At 40.8% G+C, this 20,357-nt stretch overlaps 1 protein-coding gene across 1 annotated transcript in view; it reads right to left on the reverse strand.

Annotated features, from left to right (window-relative positions):
* Positions 1-8,981: 8,981 nt before the first annotated feature.
* The window catches only part of LOC101851485 (rac GTPase-activating protein 1), a gene marked incomplete in the record, with an annotated part of 31,449 nt that continues 20,073 nt past the window's right edge, over positions 8,982-20,357 (reverse strand). Inside the window, 1 exon segment of the mRNA XM_013080179.2 lies at positions 8,982-10,166. Coding sequence (XP_012935633.1) covers positions 10,100-10,166 — 67 coding nt within the window.

Consider the following 20,357-nt stretch of genomic DNA (forward strand, 5'->3'; position numbering starts at 1 on the left):
CCCCAACCCATCCACCTTCACCTTCCTCTCTTCAATCTCCTCTTCCCTCCCTCCCTCCCCCCATGACATTATGACCGTAAATCATGTTGGCACGTGTTAAACCTTTGAAGCCTTCTATTTTCCAGTAACCCGGTATCCTGTCCGTCTACATGTTTGTGGTTGATTCATGTACTACTACTACTACTACGTATAATAACGAATGCTCATGTCCAACATTTTGGTGTGTCATGTGAAATGTGAACCACTCAAAAAACATTTTTTCTGTCTACAAGTAACATGTTCGGAAACGTATATGACCATTTTCTCCACGCTAACATTCTTTATGGTTCATATATATATTATATTATATATATACATTCTCGTTTGTTAAGAAATTCCGTGAGCTCGCGATCATGGTATGTTTGAACAGATTTGTACTAACTGAGGGTAGCGGTCGTCATGGTATTTCTCAGCTGACATTGAGAGCTGTTTTTTTATTCTCTATTTGGATCACAATATCTGTGTTCTTTGTTTCAAAGGGATAATTATTCCTAGTGCTGTCTCAGGATAAAAGCACAGAAATATGAAATCCAAAAGATGAAAATTTAGTTTTTTTTGAAGTTTCAGGAGATACGTTGTTTGAAGAAAGATACGTTATGTCCATCTGTCTTTTTCTTAATCCGAAAGAGGCGTTTTGAGTATTTTCTGAACCAGCTTTTCTGTGAAGTAGTAATTCTCACCCCAGGGACCTTATCCAAAGATTCTGACAACTTGTTAACGTTTTCAATGGAAGAAATGCTATTTGAAATAGCGCATTTGTTTTGAGTGCCTTGTGATGACTAGTGGTGGGGGATCTGAGGTCGGGGAACTGCCGTGGTGTGCTCAGATGTTCTCTCTGGTGGATCTAACGCTACTGAGCCTTATGGACGTGGGCGCCAGTCCTCGTGGTTGCCAGTCCTCGTGGGCGCCAGTCCTCGTGGTTGCCAGTCCTCGTGGTTGCCAGTCCTCGTGGTTGCCAGTCCTCGTGGTTGCCAGTCCTCGTGGTTGCTGTAGATAAAATAGTTTTATTTTTACTTTGCTCTTTGTTGGAACGTTGGTCCGTAGTGTGGCTCGGCTCTCCTTTTCCTTCTTCCTCTGGGGTATTTGTTCTAAGCTGTTAGTGTAGTGTGTAGCTTCAGACTCAAACTCCCTGACTGAAACTATACTGAAAGTGAAAGTTTTTTTTCATTTGAACGTAAAGTTTGAGGATTTGAGTACCTGGTAGAGGTACGGGGTTCAGTTGTTATCAAGTGTCGGTGTATAAAATTTGTTGTGCACAAAATCTGCCAAGTTAATCCAGGTGAAATCACAGGACGGCCTACGGTTTGCCCTTCTGCTCTTACTATTAAAAAATTAATTATCCAGAAAATGGCCCTTTGCAGGATTTCTATGCAGCCTAACTTGTAGCAATTTAGAGCTCAGTAAAGTTATGGATGATTTCTATCGTTTTGTAATTCACCAACACTGAATTCAGGCTGCATGTTCCCAAACTGATATACTCTATGTATATACAGCTGTGGGTGTCAGAATTAGGTGTTGGTGGGAACATTGTAACTCTGTGAGTGGACGTCTCAAGATCAGCAAGTGACTCCAGCAAAGTTTGGGAGGCTGGTGTGTGTCCCACTCTACAGCTCAGGAGAGACTGGTTCAGCTCACTTACTGGCCTGTTCTGCTCTAGTCTGATGTAATACCTGTTACATTTTTCCACCAATATTTCGCTGCATTTTTTAAATAATCCTTGTTCAGAAGCCATGGCCAGTTTTTAAAAACTTTACTGTAGAGGGCAGGTGAAAAATGTTCTTACTTAAGGGGGAGGGGTATTTTGCTGTTTACGCAGTCTTTAGGTGAAAAGTTCCATGCTACCGTGACGATGTAACGCTTCTGTGTTGTTGGAATTGTTTGCTCATTTATGTTGAAATTGACATTTTGCATTTTGCTAGAAGTCCACATGGCTGTGTGTTGGAGGATTCTTGTGTCGCGAGGAGTCAACCCTGTCAGTATTAGCACAAAGTGGTTTTGTGTGTGTTTACCTTGCTTGTGAAGTGACACTCTATGTCTCTCAGACACGGGGCTGTGCGTGTGGCCGGCAGAAGTCAAACCATTGCAGCTAGCAGCTCGGGGAGCTACTGAAGGAAAGCCTTGGTGGTGGAAACTAGACGGTTTTGGCGTGGGAGGGACACACACACACACACACACACACACACACACACACGCATACACACACACACACGCATACACACGCACACACACACACGCACAACGCACAACACACACACAGACACACACACACACACACACACACACACGCACAACACACAACACACACACACACACACACACACACACACACACACACACACACACACACACACACACACACACACACACACACACACACGTACGTACGTCCCGATGAGGAAAGCTTAGCCTGGGTTTTTTCCTGTCCCTGGTTTGTTTGTTTTCCCCTAAAGTTTGCATAAAGCAAGAACAACAACATGGAGAAGACTTGGCAGAGTGTACAAAGAACTTCCTGGTCCCGAGAACTTTTGACTTGTGCGTGTCCGCGTGTGTCGGGGATGTTCTGTGCCATTGGCCACTTGTGATACGCTTTCTGACAGACTGTGAACATTGTATCGAAGAGAGAAAAAAACAGAGATTTTATTTTGTCTATTTACTGTGACATACGACCTGGGGCTGTGACGTCTGGTGTGACACACGGCGAACTGTGGGCCGCCTGAAGGGGGACAGGCCAAACGTGCAATGTGATGGACGGTCTGGAGAGATATTTATATATAATATAAATGTGAAGCTTGCTGACAAAATGAGTGTCTTCTCGGATTCGAGCCCAATGGAAGTTGTTGTTTTGAAATCCCTTTAGCTGCGAGCATTTCGTTCTTGGCAGCGCTATGCCTCCCTTAAGTAACCACATGTCCTTGTCGTCTAGTCAACGCCAGAGAACCCCTTATGGAAGTAGATACATCACGCTTATAGGGGAAGTTTTTACAATTTATAAGTATGAAATAATAAAAGACAAGTTATAGTTAAAGAATACATGTATGGCATCAATAAAAAATCTACAAAATTGATCCTAATCCTAATGTTATTTTTTGGCCAATATCTCTCCATACTCCATTTGTGGATTGCGAGAAGTAACTCATTTTGTCAGCACGCCTCACAAATAACTGCCAGCCTTGAGCAGAAAAACATAGTAGAAGTTTATACTTGAAAGAAGCACACACAAATGACAACTACTACTTTGTCATTGGTGTATCCAGTTATTGATAGTGTTCAGGTTTGTTTTGTTTGGGGTTTTTTTTTGGGGGGGGGGGGGTTGGGGGTTGTTAAATTAGTACTAGATCTAGAGATATCGAGCTGGGACTGATGAGTGGTGACGTCACTGTCCCACCTGTGTCTGCCTCTGGGCTGTGTGGCTGGACACTGGCGTCTGGGCACACTTGATTGTTGGGGATGTCGGAGTAGAAGTGAGACTCCCCCTTTGCGTGGACCAAATCTGCGTTGAACACATAAACATTCATCTCTACATTGACTGTCTGCTCACGTGTGCACCCTGTGAACTGATTACCGTATATTTATATATGTATATGAACTTTGTCGCCCTTGACCTTGTTGTTCAAATGCTTCGGCTACAGGCCAATAGTCCGCTAGAATATTTGATGCTGTAAAACGACATAAATAATTATTCTATACACGCATATATATAATTTCTGTTATATTTATATTGAGCTCTACTAAAGTTGCTGTATGTAATCACTGTGAAGGTGTGCGGCAGCTGTTGCCCCTGGAGCAAGAGCCGAAGCGCCCCCTCCATCCTGTAGCCTGTAGTAGTTGCTATCTCCATTGTACTGGAGGCCAGTGGGTCCCACACACACACAGACACACTCGACTCATTCGCATTGTACAGACACTGTCATTCATTGTGAGTAAACTTATGTTGTCCAATAAACTACATGGTCTCTTCAACGCTCCCGTCGCTTTGGTTTATGGGTGTGGGTGGTTTGGGTCGGGTGTGGATGGTTGACGGGTATGAACGGACTCGGCAAGGCAAGATCTGTACACAGAAGCATGATCAACATCTGGAAGTCAGGACAATTTAGTATACAAACCAAGTTAAAGCTGTATAACAGCTGTGTACTATCCACACTCCTATATATGGAGCTGAATGCTGGAGGATGACTGATCATGACCATGCCAAGCTATCTTCCTTTCATACAACCAGCTTACGCCAAATCCTTCGAATCTTCTGGCCCGACAAGATTTCCAACGCAGATCTTTTTCGGAAATGTAAGCAAGAGGACATGACTACCATAATAACAAGGAGAAGAGGGAGATGGATTGGGCATGTTCTGAAAAGAGAACCAGACTCTATTGTAAAGACTGCCCTCCACTGGACACCCGAAGGACGTCGCAAGAGGGGCAGACCCAAAATGACCAGGAAACGCACAGTAGAGTCTGAAATGAAGTCCTGGAACCATTCGTGGGGAACCCTTACCAAGATGGCCCAAAACAGAAAGAGCTGGAGATCCTTTGTTGCTGCCCTAAACGCCAGATGGCGAAACGGGTAGTAAGTGGTTGGCGGGTGCTCTGGTGCTTCTTCTTTCCTATAAATCTCTCCTCCTTTTTTAATGTTTGTTACTCTCTTGTAACACCTCTAATCTGCGGCACTTATATGACCTTATTGTGTTGCAAGTGCCGTAAAACTCTTACTAAAACTAAAACTTTGTGGGTGGTGTCAGAGGGCACCACTTGTTTTTAATGAATGATGACATATTTCTTGTTTTTGTGTCGTTTTTTTTTTTTTGGAAGTGTTTTACGGTGCTGCAACTTCATAAGGTCATATGAGCCCACGGGACACATTAAAAACATTTTCAGTTAGTAGGAAATTTTGAATTTTGCCTGTGTGGCGGCCGAATCCTACTCTGATCGATTTTGGACCACTAAGGCATCTTTAACGTCTTCCACTTGCTCACGGGAGCGAGATTTTTCGCCCTTATCTGAGAAGGCTAGGTGTTAGATCTAACCAACCATAAGATCAGTATCATCAGGGGGTATGACTGAAAGATGGCAGTAAGAAGGAGCAAAGGAGTAGCAGTTGAAAGGCTGCAGAAAGAGTAAGGAGCCCAAAGGAGATGATGGGGTGGGGCAGAAAGTGGATGCAAAAGCAGACGACAGAACATTGTTAGAGAGCAGGAAGGGATAAGAAAGGAGACAATTTTTAAAAAGAAAATTTTCAATCTCTATCCGGATTCGAACCTGGGACGTATTGAATAAGGGGCAAACACCTTAACCTCTAGACCACGAGAGCCCATTTTGGTTTTTTTGTCTTACTTTGTCCAAGCACTGTGCGACCCACCAGGGATGCCACTCAACTTATTTTTAAAAAGCTGAAAATCCACGCGCCACGGTCTCGCTAAAATATGAATATCAATTTGGAACCCCAATTTTTTTTTCCACCTATAGATTCTATCTGGATCTCAATGGCGGACCAGGATCAAAATACTAGAAATACCGAGAAAAAGGGGAAAAGTGACATCCCTGGATGAATGTAATGGCACTTTTAGTTTTAGTTAAGAGTTTTACGGCACTTTCAACACAATAAGGTCATATAAGTGCCGAAGACTGGATGTGTTACAAGAGAGTGAGTAACAAATACAAAGGAGGAAAGATCAGGACGATACATGTTTGATAGGAAAGACGGAGCAAACCACACCAGAGCACCCACCAACCACCCACACACTCCCAAATGACATAAATTGTGTTGATGGGAGGTGTGCGAAATATAAAATACGTAACTGCTCCGTGTAAGTCTCCATCATACGTCAGTTTAAAAAAAAAAATGGCATACAGCATAGCCTTACACTCAGCATTCGATTCCAGCTGATGATGGAGACAATCTGCCTACCAACACTGAAATGGACCCTCATGAAGAGGGGCAATGGAGCATGGAGCACCCCGTCTTCCTAGGACCCCAGTTCAACATTCAAGTAATTCAACTAAGCAGTTGATATGTTTGCCAGGATATGTGTCATGATGCAGTGGAATCAGGCACTCATCAATTTTGGGGCATATGGAGTTATTGGTATTATTTTAAAGTCAAAGCATGTCCAAATTGTATTGCTTCCAATTTAAAAAATGTATCCATCTATCTCCAATAGAAGTGTCGAGATATTTCCGTTTGAACGAGGTGAGGGTTGCTTGGTTTCAAATGTAAAATTAGAAAACGGCCACCAAAGTTTGGTGACGTCCAAAGATAGAGTCCTTGGAAACTGTAAATTTACTTTTTTAAACTTTTGTTCAACTTTTTTCAGTAAAAGCCATACAGGAATGTGTTTTTAAATGGACATAAAGGTGTTGATTCAAAAAATAAAATTTGATGAAAATTGCCAAATGGGAAGAAAAATACAGTTTCTTCTATTTCAATCAATATTTTGACGAGCGTCTGACTTCACCACGATGCCTCACATATTTTGTACAACTTTCACTTCTCTGGCAAATACACAAGCAGGAACAATTTCACCTAGCTTTGGACAAGGCAATGACCAGTGATTCATTCACAAATAAAACAAAAGACGTTGCTTAGCCAAGCCCTTTTATTGTAAAATGAAGTCTACAAGTAGTTTACAACAATAAAAGAACATGCAAAAGATTGTGGACATTTTTTTGCTCAGAAATATATGTCATAAAAAGTGACTTAATTTAAAAGACCAAACTAGAAAAATGAAAAGAATCAAAAATGTTCACACATGTAGGTATCTCTGCTGTGAGCAGGAACAAGTCTCTCAAAATCCAAAAGCAAGGAATCTTTAAAGTGAGAGGTGAACCCATTGCTGCCATCATAAACACGAGAGCTGCTGTATTTCTGCGTGTGTGTGAGCTTATACGTATACAAGATCTTTTTGGTGGAGATTTAACATTTGATCACCATTGCGATATAATATATGTCAAAACAAACTATACAGTTCAAAGACATATCAATTATCGTTTGAACTGAGACACATATATCTGCATTATAAGTGTCACTTTTCATAAGGCAGAGATTACAGCGTGGACTATATATACGCATTGACTGTACATTAAATACTAAATAGAAATAAACATCAAAACCCGAGCGGATCACTTGGTCAATGGGACAGAAGACGTAATTGTACACAGAACTTTGGGAGGGGAGGACAGGCCCGAGATGAGAAACTGTACAGATGAGATGATGAGATATCGGATCACTGAAGGCCACACAAATCCTGCTGATGATCGGGACAGAGAGTGCTGAGAAAATGGCGAGTTTGAGTAAAAATCAGAGGTGCATGGGAGGGAAGGATGCTTTGAGCTGCCAAAAAGGAATTTATTGATAGACAGAAGAATGTGAAGAAAGAAATGAAATGTGACAGCAGAGAGTTGGCACAACAACGACCACAGGGACAGATTCTGACAACAAACACAGGGAGGAAAGAGAAAAGGCAGACCACACCAGAACGCCGTGAGCCTTCAGCACCGTGAAGAAGAGGTGTTTGTCCATTCTGAGGGAAATAGAAGCAATATTTTTAAATAAGACAACAGCAAATTTAGGGAGAGCAAGAAAAGACATGACAGAAGCCAAAGAGAGATCAAGGAAGAAGCCAAAGAGAGATCAAGGAAGAAGCCAAAGAGAAGATCAATGAAGAAGCCAAAGAGAGATCAAGGAAGAAGCCAAAGAGAAGATCAATGAAGAAGCCAAAGAGAGATCAATGAAGAAACCACAGAAATCTAAACCACCATCACACTACAAAAGGTGATCACACAACTACCAAGATCAAAGAAATGTATCTCAGAGAGAATCTTCTAATAAAATGTACAGCTCCTATATCTCATGATATGCTGGCACTTGTACCAAGAGCCGACTCAAAATTATAATGTACAAAAGACGAAGGAGAGAACTGTTTAAGACAGAAGCATTGACACAATCATTATGATCACTCAATGCTTACAAAATGCAGGACAGACAGAAATGACAGAATGGAGAGAAGATGGAAGAAAATCCTTCCTCACGTAAGTCAACACAAACAGGAAGAAGTCCGATATGTGGTCAACAAACTACATCAGTCCACGAGGCTGACATTTTAGCTGCCGGTTGGTAATGTCCTAAAAATACTCTACACCCAGGGTCAGTAATGTCCTTGAAATACTCTACACCCAGGGTCAGTAATGTCCTTGAAATACTCTACACCCAGGGTCAGTAATGTCCTCGAAATACTCTACACCGAGTCCTTGCTCGAAAGTCACAGAAGTGTATATTTGCAAGGACAGAGACAGAGTGTTATTCTCCTCCATGTGAAGTACTGTGGCACAATGATGGAGTTATCTACTAGTTTAGTTTTAGTAGAGGTTTTACGGCACTCGCAACTGCATAAGGTCATAAGAGCGCCAGAAGATTAGAGGTGTTACAAGAGAGTAACAAACATAAAAAAGAAGAAGGGGAGATAAGGATGATAGATGTTTGATAGGAAAGAAGAAGCAAACCCCACCAGAGCACCCGCCAACCACCCACGGAGTTATCTACGCAGAAACAGAAACAAATAGAATTAATTACATCTGCTGGCAAAGAAAACTTCAAAAACTGGAGACATGAAATGTTTTCCTCTGCCCACCCTGTCCCCAGCCAGCTCTAGAACTTACTATACTAAAACCCAGCATGACTGCTTCACCTATATTGTGTGTGTGTGCGTGCGTGTATGTGTGTGTTTGGCATACATGTGTGTGCACATGTGTGCGTGTTATGTGTTCGCGAGTGTGTATGTTTGGCATACATGTGTGTGCACATGTGTGCGTGTTATGTGTTCGTGAGTGTGTATGTGTGTGTTTGTGTGTGTATGTGTGTGTGTTTGTGTGTGTGTATATGAGTGTGTGTATTGTGCGTGTGTGTAGCGGGCGTGAATATTGTTTGTACATGCATTTATGTAAAGCGCCTAGAGCTGTGTTTACACGGGAGTGGGCGCTATAGAAATGATCTTCATTATTATTATTATTAATATGTTGTTATCAATCCAGACCTATACTATACAAAGAGATCACCGGCACACCTGTCTGGGTCGGGTGTGTGTTTTACGCCCCTTTCAGCATAATGGCAATTTATGAGGCGGGACCTCGGAATGGCTGAAACAGTACCTGAACCTATCTAGCAGGTGCCTTTGAAAAAATATATCATTCTTTCCAGACCTCGGAATCAACAACCATCCCAATCCACGCTGCAACTGGGTGGGGGAAAAAATACTGGAAAACTTTATGAACAACTTTGATCTATTTACGGATAATGCAAGGACTTAAACCCTGCTGGCACGTGTGGTAAATGACCTGATATCTCTATAAAATTGAACAGGGCCAAGAAGCAGCTGCTATGAGTATCAGGAGTATGGAAAAAAAAAAGACCCAAGGAAATGAAAGACTATATCTATATATATATATATAACATATAATATGTACACAGTCATTACTGTTATATTGTCTAACGAAGTCTTCACATTTCTGTAGTACTATACAAACAGAGTAATGTCTAACGTTATGTCGGAGTATGCGATAATGCACTATAGGTACGTAAATGACTGTAACCATAAATATCTGAAACACACATGTCACTGATGGGAAATATTTCTAAACTAAAAAAAAAACATATTCATCAAACACACTACAAAAATACAAGTCAGCCTACCCAACCCAAAGATGGTACAAAAATCGGAAAGATTTATATTCCAGGATTGGGTTGTTGTTTTTTCTTCCTGAAAGGTAAAACATGGACAAAGCAAAGTCTCTCCAACAATCAGAACAGAGATTTTGATCATTAATCATCCAAAGAAACATGATTGTCAGACAAAATTTAAATCCCTCAAAAAATTATAAAATTGGAAGCTGAACATTTCCGCTGAATACATCACTTAACCACAGCGAGATTTACACCAGTGTCTTCTTTTGATTACAAAAATAATACGGATCATTCCATTTCATAAATGCTCAAAGCTTTCCAAGAGAGCAAACTTGGAGCACGAAGTGCCGGCTGTGCTGCGGTGCGCTGTGTAAAAACGTCTGTTCCTTGAGCTCAGTGGACGAGAGGAGAGGAGAAAAACCGGCTGGGTTTGGTCGGCTCACGCATCTTCACAGAGAACCTGGAACAAAGAGGGGGCATCATCATGTCAGGTTCATGGCAGTCTAGTTTTCATAAAAGAGTTTGACGGCACTTGCAACACAATAAGGTCATATAAGTGCCAAAGATTACAGTTTTAGATAGAGTTTTACTGCACTTGCAACACAATAAGGTCACAGTCATATAAGTGCCGAAGAATAGTTGTTACAAAAGAGAGTGTATGGCTCTTTTCGTCTATGCAGACGGTCCATTTTAGCTTAAGATGGTCTCAAGGTTGTCTAAAAGAGTAACATACACATCAAAGGAGGAGAGATAAGGACGATAGATGTATGTTTGATAAGAAAGAAGGAGCAAACCACACCAGAGCACCCACCAACCGTCCACCAAGTTCATGTCATGTCAAAGTTTGAGTTCACAGTAAAGAGAAACACATCCACACAATAATGGCCATCATATAGAGCATGGGGAAGAAGCAAGGCAGATCGACTTAACCCTATCGGTACGCCCTGGGGTCATTTTGTACCCCCGGGGTTGTATTCTTCACATTTAAGAATACTTCTAGTACAAAGATCTCTTTGAAACTTTCAGTATTTCTCAAAAAATCATTTTGACAGACTGCTATGCAAAGCGTACCGATCGGATTAACGAGTAAATTTCCTCTTTGAAAGTGGTGGCACAGAGTTCACCATGTCGTATGAATACGATAGTAAAACACGATGTACGGATAGGGTTAAGTGGGGGCACAGAGTATCCATACGACGTGGAGAACTCTGTGCCACTACTTTCAAAGAGGAAATTTACTCGTTAATCCGATCCGTATGCCTTGCAAAGCAGTTTGTCAAAATGATTTTTTGAGAAATACTGAAAGTTTCAAAGAGATCTCCGAACTAGAAGTATTCTAAAATGTGAAGAATACAACCCCGGGGGGCACAAAATGACCCCAGGGCGTACGGATAGGGTTAAGTAAGGTTTTACTGTGCTAGCAACTACATAAGGTCATGTGAGCGCCAAGGGGTGGATGTCAACAGAGAAGTCCAAACAGAGAATCAGGATTACTCTGCTCACCTCTTTAGCCTCAACAGCACAAAGTCTGCTTCGACTATCAAGGCACCCCGGAAATAGCCGTTCACAACAGTGTGACAAACATACAAAAGAAGTAGAGGAAAAAAGACGATAGTAAGGATTTGGAAAGAAAAAGGAGCAGTTCCCTGTTGCGGGTCAGGCACAGTCATGAGCATGACATTGCTGAATCAGCCCATTTACAATTTACATTTCTACTGTGCATAAGAACATGGTTAATGTCTCCCCTTTGGGAATGGCCTAAAGACACTTCAAGTCAGCAGCAGCACACCCGCCCCCCCCCCCCATCCCTCCGGACTACAAAAACTCTGGCTGAATTTTTTATTTTTATTTTAGTGCAGATGTTTTAACACCCCCATGGACATCAAAGCTCTAACTTGAAAGTAAAATAGGACCACAATGTTAGACAGTGCTGTTTCCTCAAGCAATAGGACACCTGACCAGACCATCAATGATTTATTTATAGAGGCACCAGCCATCCATGTCCAGGTGCTGTTTTAGCCTTTTTTTCCTGCATTCGAATTAATAATATCTTTTTGCCAATTTATTGATTCCGCTTCTATGTACCCCATATCTATGGTTCTCAACCTGGAAATCGCCTATAATTCGCAGTAATTGCCTCCTCCCACCCCTTCTCATCATCCCCCCCCCCCCCCAGCAATAGGACAGAAGAACAACATAAGTGCATCGCACCAACAACACCAGGGGCTGGCAGACCATGAAGAAGCTAGTACTGACAAGAAAATGTTTCCCTTCAAAAGTAAAAATACGTGTAAAAACTAAAATTTTCTATGACCCAGGAAAATACGTGTAAAAACTAGAATTTTCTATGACCCAGGAAAATATGTGTAAAAACTAACATTTTCTATGACCCAGGAAAATATGTGTAAAAACTAACATTTTCTATGACCCAGGAAAATACGTGTAAAAACTAACATTTTCTATGACCCAGGAAAATACGTGTAAAAACTAACATTTTCTATGACCCAGGAAAATACGTGTAAAAACTAACATTTTCTATGACCCAGGAAAATACGTGTAAAAACTAACATTTTCTATGACCCAGGAAAATACGTGTAAAAACTAACATTTTCTATGACCCAGGAAAATACGTGTAAAAACTAACATTTTCTATGACCCAGGAAAATACGTGTAAAAACTAACATTTTCTATGACCCAGGAAAATACGTGTAAAAACTAACATTTTCTATGGCCCAGGAAAATATGTGTAAAAACTAACATTTTCTATGGCCCAGGAAAATACGTGTAAAAACTAACATTTTCTATGGCCCAGGGCAGCGGGAAAGCAAGCACCTTCTGAGAGGTGCCAGCTACAAATTGGCTTCCAGCAGTCTCAACTGGAGAATGATTGCTCCGAGAACAGACACTTCATGGGAAGTACAACACAGTTTCAGTAAGAGTTTAACGGCACTTGCTACACAATAAGGTCATATAAGCGCCGGTACAATACAGAAAAACTATAATACGTATTTTACTTGATGAAACAAAAGTATCTAATTTTGACACATGACGTGCACGTATTTCAATGACATTTGTATTTTCTTCACTTGCCAAGCATACTCATTCATGTCTCAGTGTATTCGTGCTCGTGCCAACTACCAAAGCCAAATTCTGTTCGCAAAAATAAAAACTGAAATCATGTCATTGCATAAGAGTGAAGTCACGAAAAAGGAACCAAAGAAGCTACTAAAAACAAAAATGCGACAAGATGTGCAAGCAAAAAAAGGAAATCCCCAAAAAAGCATCTAAGCTTATAAAAAAAGGAACGAAAGAAGAGAAGCGACACTTTTTAGAACCCACGCTTTTTAGAGACAGAGTCAACTTTCAGCACAACAATATAAGGCGAAAGAAGAAAGCAAAACTTAAACAATATACAGGAAAAACCTCACTACTCTGTAAAAAAAAAAGATCATGTTTTACACCCCCATCAACACAACAGACAGATTCATCAAGAGTCAGGCTGTGTCTCAGACAGCGCTAACCCATGTGGAGTGGGATCCTGTAGTTAAAAAGGACAGTTTAGTTTCAGCGCTAACCCAAGTGGAGTGGGATCCAGTAGTTAAAAAGGACAACCCATGTGGAGTGGGATCCAGTCGTTAAAAAGGACAAACCATGTGGAGTGGGATCCAGTAGTTAAAAAGGACAGTTCAGTTTTAGTAGAGGTCTTACGGCGCTCGCAACTGCATAAGGTCATATTAGCGCCAGAAGATTAGAAGTGTTACAAGAGAGAAACAAACATAAAAAAAAGAAGGGGGGATAAGGACGATAGACGTTTCATAGGAAAGAAGAAGCAAACCACTCCAGAGCACCCGCCAACCACGCATTTAAAAGGAGAGTAACAAACACAAAAAAGAAGGAGAGAGAAAGACGATAGTTTTTGATAGGAAAGAAGGAGCAAATCACAGCATAGCCCCCACCAACCACCCACAAATAAATCTATACAGTTATAAAGTCATCACCAGAACTGCCACATTTCTCCAGGAAGCTGACTTTCAAAAATAAAACAGCAGGAAAAATGTAAAGAAAAAGGAGAAAGCCGCACCGGGACCGCGTAATAGTCAAAAGTTTTTTAAAAAATTAAAAATTCAGAATTGACAGTTGCTCCTCGAGGTAAAATTTTAAAAAACTGTGAGAAGCACGCTATGAACGTCCCAAAACACAATTGTCATGACTGTTCCGGCTTACTCATCGGAGCGATGCTTGTCTGACAAGCGTATGGACACTTCTTCTTTTTCCGGTTCATTTCTCTCACGTCTGACCCACCTATATATATATATATACAATGCCAAAATCTAGAGCTTGGCCCTTGTAGGCTACATACTTTGAAATCTCTTTTGGGTGTTATCGGTGGATTCTCCTTCTAAAACAAGAAATTCAATCACTGCTCTTCACCTCTGACAGACCCTCAAGAGGGTAGCCATTTTGAGGTGACGTCCTTCGGGTCAAAATCAAAAGAAACTTAAATTTTAACAATTTTGATTTCAAAAGTATATGAGCAAGTATTCGTGACCTGAATTTAATTAAATTTGATGCAAAATTGTGCAAAAATTTCCATTACTTTTTGACTCCCCCTCGTAGCTGCAACAACAACAGAGGGAATGATAAAAGGTAAAATATTGTACTGCTATACCGGCTATAATGAAACAGCACATGGGTATATGTTTCTTACGAACACACACACACACATGTGCACACACACGTGCACGCACACACAGGTGTAGATACCTCTAAGACGAGGAAGAGAGCACGGGCGAGTCGACAGCTACACTGCACTGACCGAACATCCCAGGTACAGAGGGGGCATCAATTTCCCTCTAGTGATTGGAAACAAAGGCCTGGAGTCCTTCAGATCTTTACTCATTGCCAGTTATAGTTAGTAGCAGTAGTAGGGGTGGTAGCAACAGTAGTTGTCAAAGTGAGTACTAGTAGTAGTGGCAGTAGAAGCAGTAGTGGTAGTAGCAGTGGTTTTTAGGCGTATGATCTCTTTAGTCAGGAAGTGGTTACAGTTAGACGCTGTTCAAGGAATGTTATCGGGGTGGATATAAGAGAAGCAAGCTCGGTTACACAGAGAGGGAGAGAGAGAGAGAGAGAGAGAGAGAGAGAGAGAAAGAAACATGAACAGGCTGCATATATGAGAACCAACATCATGATTCCAGACTTGAGAGTCTGGAGAAAAAGTCTACACCATGGCTAGAACAGAAGAGGCACTATACTGAAGTGGAAACTTGGAGCAAATATATGAAGAAAAAATTTATAGAAAATTCAGAGAGAAGGAACCTGTACCCATGGAAGAGAGAGAGAGTGGATGCTACACTTTATCCCCTTCCTCAAGTCAGCGTGGGGCAAAACATTTTGTAGTTATTCAAAAGAATTCAAGCAGATTTGGAAATACTCAGTTACTGTTGTGGTCGTACTCAAGAAAAAACTTGGAGCTTCAATGACTTAAGCGGAGCTTGTCCCAAACATTCATGTCCAACATCTTCCTTGTATTGCGGCAGCCAGCACACCCACAAGAAAAAACACACAGAGAGACCCCTTGGGATCGGCCAGGCCAAGCGCAGAGAGCGAGGTCTTTAGCACCTCTCCTACCACTCCACTTCTGAGGCACGATTTCATTCAGATAAGCTGAGCCAATGGGGTGGTGCTCCATCTTGTCGAAAAATGAAGTCATTCGAAATTGCTTGCATAAAGTAAAGAGAATAGTCTCTTTTTGAGGGGGTACGTTGAAGACAACGGTTATGTTCCACCACCTCCAGCAAATGTCGATGACATGAAAGATGGAATAACAGCTGCAATCAGCACTGTGGACCGAGGCATTCTGAGGTGCCTTTGGGAGGAATTCTCATACCAGCTTGATGTTGTCCGGGCTGCTGGTGGTGGTCACATTGAGCACTTGTGTCAAACATGAAATAAACACTTGAAGGTACAAAATGAAGGCCTATGTGCAACACATGTGTCCAAGCTAGAATTTTCCATTGGTTTTCATTTTAGAAATATCGCCTGATCATTTTGGTATCTTATTTTTTAATCACCCTGTGCTGTGACTGTGGTGATAACCTTTCACTTTCACCAGAAAATCGAACATCATGACCGACAGAACTGAAATGTCATGAGTGGGAAATCAGCAACTGGCTAAAAACACAATCGGAAATAAACCCGCTGACAATTTTCCGCTGGTACAGAACGCTACAACTACAACATAAGATACTCCACATCACGAGAATCAAACACACAAGTGCACCGCATACTTTGTCCAGTCGAGGTCTGCAAGATCCAAGAGCAAACTACTGCCATATCTCCCTTCTTTAGTTTTTCGTTTTAACACAGGTTTTACGGCGCTCGCAACTGCATACGGTCATATGAGCGCTAGAAGATTAGAGATGTTACAAGAGAGTAACAAACATAAAAAAGAAGAAGGGGAGATAAGGACGATAGATGTTTGATAGGAAAGAAGAAGCAAACCACACCAGAGCACCCGCCAACCACTCACTATCTCCCTTCAAACAGATTCGGTAGATTAGACTGCTGAGAGGACATCACAGCCCATAACCCCCCCCCCCGATAGAGGAGGCTCTTGGAAAGTGGGAAAAAATCATCATACTCATACACAAGAAATGGTGTCTCAGAAAAATTCAAAGCACACAAAAATAGTAAAGCACCCTGCATTTCTTAGGAAATAAGGCATAGAAATCACAAGGCTTTCATGAAATGGACCAAAATTATTGATCAGCCGATGGTATAAAAAGAAATATTTTTTATGGCTATCTATGACTCGTCTTTTCTTAGATAAAATTTCTAAAAACTGCCATTAGTATTAACCTTGCCATGGTCCGTGCTGCAATCTCACTCAATAAAACATGTAAGGATGACAAACTAGGATTTTGTTTGTTTAGTAAAGAGTTTTACGGCGCTCTCAACTGCATACGGTCATAGGAGCGTGCGGAAAAGGGTTGGTTCAGTTCGAAACAGTACACTGCACAGCCTGATTCTGGTCAACACCTCTACTAAAATGCTAAAAATTTGATGTAAAAACTAATTTACAACAACTTTCTAAATAACTATGATTTTGGCAAATCAGTTCCAGCACACATTGACGGGTTCTTGTGTCATTCCACACTGACGCAACATATGTGAGACAAAGCTTATAATACTGGCACAAGTAGCCCTGAACGACCTAACACTGAGTCTTATCTTACGCTCCAGATAACGGATACTCATGGAAACGGAAGAAAGACCAATATAGCAACAAAAAAAAGAAGAAAATCAATCAATCACAGAAAAAAAAGCAGTTGTTACGCATACAGTATGTTCTGTATAATATAGGGAGACGAACAAGACACGGGTTATAAGGGACATTAGCGGCGACTTAGATCTCTACACACAAAATGTCACCTGTGCTCAGCTGATGTGAAATATCTGCAGGGGACGAGAGTAAACTTGACAATATACTTATCACATAAAAGAAAACCAGCGTAATTCAAGAATTTGGACATTTATCAAGGTGTCAACTAGCAACGACAAACAAAAATTCCAGAACTTTCTGGAACCCGTGGAAACACATGTGGGGATTCCAATTTCACAGATCATATAGTCTAATTCTAATATGTATACATGTCAAGACTATTTTTTCTATAAAGTGTGGTATGAAATGCACAAAGAGATTAGAATATAAATAAATGTACAAGATTACAACAAGAGGGAAAGCGATTGGACACAAAGCTCTGTACAACCTCCCCACAACCTGTCAGGAGCTGAGCAAAATTTGGACAATTTCAGAGAAATGCATTTCCGGATTTATATATGGTAAATTGGTCACTTTTAAGCTGTTTTGAGAAAAATGAAGGTAAAGTTTTTGCCCTTTGTTTAGTTTTTTTTTTTTTAAAAAAAGAAAAGGAGAGTTCTCTATAACCAAACAAATATACGCAGCAATAAAACCAAACTTCTCCTATAGGTAGGGCAATGCCCACTTTTGGTGTAGGTCAAGATTTCTGGAAACCCCCGAAATCTGGGTTAGCCCGCTTGTCCTTAAAACTAAAACCGACCAATTGATACCTCTGATTTACATTGAATTTCTAGTGGGCAAATGATAAAGTCACAAAAGACAAGAATGTAGAACAAACACCTCTCCGTCCTCTGACATCTGCAATCAATTTTCTATGTGCAGTCCTCTTAAAGATTTCTTGCTTTCCAAAAGAAAAAAAAAGATGTCTGAGCAAAACAAATTCAGACAGCACAATTTGTTAATCATGGTGCTAGAATGGGGAAACTTATGAGACTTTAAGTTACGGCAAATATTAAGTGTAGACAGATGGGTGGAAGACAGCAGCAGCAGAAATTCAATTCAAGAGTACATGGGACTAGCAAAGAGAGGCTGAGGTTAGAGAGAGAGTATTTTATGAACCACCACCGAGGTACTGTGCCATCAGATGAACAGAGCACTGAAAGTTTTGGTGTACTTCTGGATACTGTCATGATTGTTCGGAAGTTCAGCATCTACAAAATGTGTCATGACATAGTGGAATCAGGCGCTTGTCAATTTTTGGGCATATTGAGTTACTGGTTTCATCGTAAAGCTTGTTCATTTGTCTTGCTTTCCTTGAAAAAATTACCCATCTATCTTCAATAGAAGTGGACCATCTATCTTCAAAAGAAGAGATATTTTGGATTGAAGGAAGTGGAGATGACCTGGTTTCAGAGGTAAAATTAGTGAGAAAATGGCCGCCAAGACTTGGTAACTTCCAAAGCTGGAGAGTCCATGGAAACTGTTCGTTTACTTTTTTGTGACTTTAATCAACGTCTTTCGGTAAAAGTCCTCACAGGAATTGGTTTCTAAATGGACATAAAAGGTGTTGAGACAAAGAAAATGTTTTAAATTGAGAAAAATTGTCAAGCGGGAAGAAAAATAGTGTTTTCTTCAATTTTCTTATTTTGACGAGCGCCTGATTTCACCACAATGCCTCACATATAATGACTAGCCTCTAAGTCAATTTCGACGGAGCACTACACAATGGGTGTTGTGTATTCAAGCTATGCTGTACATAGCAGTTTCATAGCATAGCAACTGCAAAATTTGACTCGTTAAAAGGTGAGCATAATATGACAAAGTTTCAAGGAATTGTACATTCAACTACAGGCACTAAAATAGAAAATGCAAGCCTTCTACCAACATGCACACAAGTGTAAAAATGCCGCATACAAAAGCGCTTAGTTTTTCACAAATTAATCCCAATTGTAAAAAGAACCAAGTCATTGGTCAGAAGCTTACATATAATATACTGTCATCATAATGATCAAATATCCCTGATAAGGATTTCAATTCTACATGACAGTGCTCATGAATGTTTTGAAGTGAACACGGCTGGGAAGGGAGGGGAAGGGGGGAGAAGCTGAAACAGCTGCCAGGGTCACTTTAGCGATTCTCAACCTTTTCTTTACCTCATCAACACCACTATGAATGTGAATTCTGAGATTTCCCCCAAGTATTGACACTCTGAACAGAAAGAACAAAATCCATCATCACATCAGCATTCGAATACACCCTCCCTCATGAATATTCAAGCTATTTTTCTCTCTGCATCTAGGTCAAATGTCACTTTTAAATGCCCTAATCTTTCACAATATTTGATTTGGTATCACAAGCCGTCAACAATCTCTCAAGTACTCAAAAGACTCCTAACAGACCAAGCACGATTTCTCAAACACTTTCAAAGTTGCAAGTCAACGTTCGTCTCTCATGCTGGATATGCTGATGCAAACTGACGATGCTAAACATGGGAGTAACTAAGAATTACTTGAAATTCCCCTTGGTTTCTTCAGGCCTAAAACAAAAGTACAATCATAAAGTATTATGTCATGAACACATGACTGCCCCATGTCCGTTCTGAAAGTGTGAGAGTGCCATAACATTTTAGCAAAACTTCTTACACTAAGGCATAGGTCAAATCATCAACATTCTTTTAGTTTTAGCAAGAGTTTTTACCGCACTCGCAACACAATAAGATCATATAAGTGCCAAAGAATAGGAGGTGTTACAAGAGAGTAACATACACAAAAAAGGAGGAGAGATAAGAACGATAGATGTGTTGATAGGAAAGAAGGAGCAAACCACACCAGATGTACCCACCAACCACCCACATCAACATTCAAAATAAAAGTCTGACAGTATGAATGAATATGAGCACATATCTTTACTTACAATAAATGTTAAAGATGTACTTTTCAAAACAATAAATCATGTGCTATGGTGACAAGTTGTCACTTGTAAATTTATGAGTGCATTACGTCGTACAACATGCCTTTTGAAACAATCAACATTTCACAAGGTGGGGAAACAGTCATCTTTTCTTAAGAACTATACTGACGGTGGACACGTCAACCACAAACACAAAGTCCACTCTCATGCAGAAATCAATAGATCCAGTACCAGCAAAATATATGATTATTTTTCTTCCACAGAAAAGCATACAGACAAAGTCAAAGGCAAACATTGATCACATGTTGACAGAGAGGGGAAAACGAAGGGGGTGAGAGGAAGAGAGGAAGGTGGAAGAGAAGAAGGTGGAAGAGAAGAAGGGGGAGAGAGGAACATGTGAGAGAGAGAGAGAGAGAGAGA

The sequence above is a fragment of the Aplysia californica genome, unplaced genomic scaffold (assembly GCF_000002075.1).
Source record: "Aplysia californica isolate F4 #8 unplaced genomic scaffold, AplCal3.0 scaffold00077, whole genome shotgun sequence".
NCBI lineage: Eukaryota > Metazoa > Mollusca > Gastropoda > Aplysiida > Aplysiidae > Aplysia > Aplysia californica.